Source organism: Sinocyclocheilus anshuiensis, unplaced genomic scaffold (genome assembly GCF_001515605.1).
Source record: "Sinocyclocheilus anshuiensis isolate Anshui unplaced genomic scaffold, SAMN03320099.WGS_v1.1 scaffold136, whole genome shotgun sequence".
Taxonomy (NCBI): Eukaryota; Metazoa; Chordata; class Actinopteri; order Cypriniformes; family Cyprinidae; genus Sinocyclocheilus; species Sinocyclocheilus anshuiensis.
This window is the reverse complement of record NW_015554074.1, coordinates 456,292-460,427: the sequence shown is the minus strand read 5'-3', so window position 1 is coordinate 460,427 and position 4,136 is coordinate 456,292. Positions and strand designations below refer to the sequence as shown.

Genomic DNA, 4,136 nt, shown 5'->3' with positions numbered 1-4,136 from the left:
CCAGCCCTGGCTATTTCAGCGCCCCTCCTCTCTCACGCACCCAATCCTGTCGGAAGCCTGGCGAAGGGCGGCGATGAAGGGACGGGGTGATGCTGATAATTAGGGGGAGACAGCCGACTCGTCACAGTGTGTTGATATCCAGCCGAAGAGCAATCAACCATAACTTCAGGCGAGCAGGCTCAGAAGTTGGGAATACGTGGAAAGTCACCACTCCTGAATGAGTTTGCGCGAGAGAACGTAATCTTTTAGTTTTAAGTCGGTTTGAACAATCCGGATAAGCGCAAGTAAGTACCATTTTGATTAGCCGTTGTACCTACAATGACTGTGCAAACAATGAGTGACGTATACGCGCGAGAGATCACTTCCGGCGCTTGCGTAAACTACGCTACAGCGCGTACACCTCACGCACCGGAAGCCGTGCACGCTCTCAAAGCAGTTGGACATAGTGGTGTATTAGAGGTAAAATATGATATAAATGCTGTTCGGTTTCTCGCACAAACCGATCGTTTCGTGCCTTAGGACATCAATGTGTCGTCACGAGCCGCAGGGTTTAATTTGGATTTGTCTGTGCATGTTTTTTTTACTCTCATAGATTTTGTTACCATTGCCATGCATTATACGACTGATAGACTGCAACGGTTAAAGTTAAAAATCATCATATGTGTTCTACTGAAGAAACAAAGTCACCTACATCTTGGATGCCCTGGGGGTAAGCAGATAAACATAAAATTTTCAGTTTTGGGTGAACTATCCCTTTAAGTCACGTTCTGTGAAAGTCAAAATGAACCTTATATAGATAGGTTAATATGTATTTTTTATAGAAATCATATGCAGTATAATACTGGGTGCTTTTCTGCACAGAACATAATACATCGATATGACCTACCATTAATAAATAATGTAATTCTGATAAGCGGTGACATTTTTATTTTTTTCTTGTTCCTTTTTTTTTATTGCAGGTGTGGATGGTGTGGTCGAAAAAATCGAAAAACTCCCCATAGACTTGTTTGCAGAAACGGTAAGATGTGTAATTACATGGTCTGGCCATGTACAATGGGAAGAAAATCATTACAAGTTTGTGCTTAAAAAATGCAACACGTCACAGATCATATTGACATATTATCATAGTAGTTATTTAGTGAATGTACTATTTTAAGTGTTGTATTGACTGTTCTGACACTCGTCTTTTCATTTTCCAGCTTCAGTCAATCCTGGTTCATCTTCAGGATCAGAATAGAGCAGTAGATTTGATTGAAACCTGTGATGTAAGTTCACAAATCTACATCCCTGTTAATATACTATAAATTAAGCATGCATGTACCTGCTTTTTTATGTCTTTGCAATGCTTTCATTTCCCTAACAGAAATTTCAAAGCGTTGGGATAAACCTTGATCAGAAAGCTGTTCAAGATATTATAAAACTGATGACATACTATTTTAGGTACAGTATTATCTTTCTAAGTACAGAATGTCATTTATGTATATGTTTGGGAATTAAAAAGGCTTTTTTCAAATCCTCTTTGCATACACATCTCATACTCATGGAGCCTGTCAGTTTGTCTTGTTTGATATGTGTCTTTTGCATTTGATTTTATGAAAAATGTTTATTTATTCAGGTTAGCTGCAAAGAGCAATCTCAGTGTGGATTTCTTGGTCAGTAAATTGACTGAATGCAGCAGTAAATGGTCCAAATCAACTCTACAGTTGGTGCACCAGCTTTGGACTGAACATGGTGCTCTTCTACATGCACATCAGGAGGTCCTGACAATGGCTAGTATTGGACAGGTGTGTCACATGATTCTTGCTTACAGTGTAAACATTGCTCAACCACTGTTCTCTGGCAGGTTGTTGATATCAAAGCTTCTTCACTCTTAGCTTGTAGATATCCAGTGGAAGCTTGGAATGGCAGTGAGCTCAGATACCTGCCGATCCCTTAACTCCCCGTTCATCTGTGTTCTGATGAAAATTGCTGACACATCAGGAGAGATGTCATATAAATCCTTTGAGATGACAGTTCAGCAGTTTCAGGTATGGAAGAATGCAGTTTCCTAATTTCATTCAACTGTCTGAACTGCTGCAATTAATCGTTCTCTTTCTGTTATTTTGTCCCTCAGAACTTCTACAGGCAGTTCAAGGAAATGGCCTCTGTTTTAGAGACGGTTTAATGTTTTTCTGCATGTGATTTTTACAGCAGTGATTGTGAACCATTTTGTCTATGACCAATTATTTGCATACAAGTACAGTATTTAACAGTTCAACAACGTAAATTTGTTGAATTTTGCACTGAGCTTTTGTTTTTATTCTACTATTACAGTAGCTACAAGGTTAAAATTCTTACTTTATCATAATAAATAATGGTATTATGTTAGAAAATGTCAGATTTCTTGTTTTTTTCCCCCTCTGTGGATCATCATAAATTTCCATTTGTCATTATTATTGATTTTCATAATTGTCTTCAGTGCCCCACTTCTAATTGATTTTTCCACTTTCAAATAACAAGTAACACGAGATGCTCAAGAACATGAATTTCTTTAGAGTGGAATACACTCTTTTTCATTAATAAAAATATTTACTCAATCAATATTTTGTATTTTGTTTATAGTCCTTTTGAATTTGTTGCACCTGACGAACAGTAATCACAATGCTTAACAGTAGGGATGATGTTGGATTTGGTTTTGTCCAAAATTCAGTAGATTAGATTTTTTTTTTAATTAAAAAGGCAGAAGCCAGACACTATAAAAATCAGGTCACCCTGTTTTGTTTTTTTTGTAGTGTCTGGCTTTTGCCTTTTTTATTTTTAAAAAATCTAATTTTAGCAGATCTGTTGTCTTCTTCACTGCAGGGCTGATCTGCTGTTGTTGGTTTGGCTGAAAGATCCCATTTAAATATTTGAATTTGACTTTGCAACACAGCAGCGAAAAAGAGAAATAATCCAAGGGAGCTGAATACTTTCTGAATGCCTGAAACGCATGCTTAGAAACTCTTACAGGCTATATGTGATGACGGGTTACATTTACATGTGTCTCATGTTCATCTATTTCTGGGAGTGGTGCTTCTTATTTAGTGTCTTGTCTAAAGCTGGGCACTTGTTCAACATTTGAAGACAACAATAGTACCATGAGAGAACTCTTTAAAAATGTTTTTTTTATTTTTTTAATTTTAATTTAATTCAACAACTGATCCTTTCATGAAAACCTACATAAAATTAAGCAAATTATTATACAGGTCCTCAGTTGGCCTTAGTGTTCTGAATCTGATATCTTATAGTAAATATATAGTAACATGGGCATCGCTAGGCCATTTCTAGGGGGGTTATAAAATGACTACTCAGTCCCCCTAAGATTTTGCGATTAGCTCCATAAACTGTACACGAAATTGTGATCGCCTCAGTCCCCTTTAAATTTCATATGAAAACAGTGGCAGACTTCGATCGGCTCCTCCCCGTCTTTCAGCTCATTCTTTTTCAATCCGCAGACCGCAGCGGCGCAGAGCGACAGAGGGCAAGGTGTGTGTTTATCGATAGATTGTTATAATATCTGCATCTGCGCAGTTCTTTGTAATAAATACATTTTTAAAAATATCATGGGGGAGCAATTGGTTCCACATCTACTGTAAAGTTTTCGCTGCGTTCACCCCTCATCACACCACAGCAGTTTCCTCCAGTGAAAATGAAGCACATGAACGCATACTTTATAAAACGATCATGTTGTTGCCATTTCCATTTGAAAAACTTTCAATGTAATACATATTCCGGTGCATGTGGCAAAGAGGTTTGCATACTTGAGCTAAGGAAAGAGGGTACTAGAAATGCAAACAGTAAAATTTAGTGTGTGTACAGTAAACAGGTGTGTGTGAGATCATGAAGACTTGTATTTGGCTTATTCAGTTATATGTTATACCTATCTATGCAATACAGTGGAATACAGCTCTTTTTGGTATGTAAGTTTAGTGTCCGCCCCCTCGGCAACTCACTCCAGCCCACCGCCTCGAGCCTCCATGGTGGCAGACTGCTCCACCATGCTCGATGGCACCGCGGACTCACCACAGCGGCGAGGGATCATTTTTGTAAATATTTTATTATATCTTTTCATGTGACAACACTGAAGAAATGACACTTTGCTACAATGTAAAGTAGTG

General features: G+C 38.1%; 1 protein-coding gene across 1 annotated transcript in view; it reads left to right on the top strand.

Annotated features, from left to right (window-relative positions):
• The window catches only part of LOC107668853 (COMM domain-containing protein 6-like), a 9,086-nt gene extending 6,566 nt beyond the window's left edge, over positions 1-2,520 (top strand). Inside the window, exons 2-7 of the mRNA XM_016460873.1 lie at positions 960-1,018; positions 1,200-1,265; positions 1,364-1,440; positions 1,616-1,784; positions 1,875-2,027; positions 2,114-2,520. Coding sequence (XP_016316359.1) covers positions 960-1,018; positions 1,200-1,265; positions 1,364-1,440; positions 1,616-1,784; positions 1,875-2,027; positions 2,114-2,164 — 575 coding nt within the window. The 3' untranslated portion in view covers positions 2,165-2,520. The remainder of the gene's footprint in view (positions 1-959; positions 1,019-1,199; positions 1,266-1,363; positions 1,441-1,615; positions 1,785-1,874; positions 2,028-2,113) is intronic.
• Positions 2,521-4,136: the final 1,616 nt, after the last annotated feature.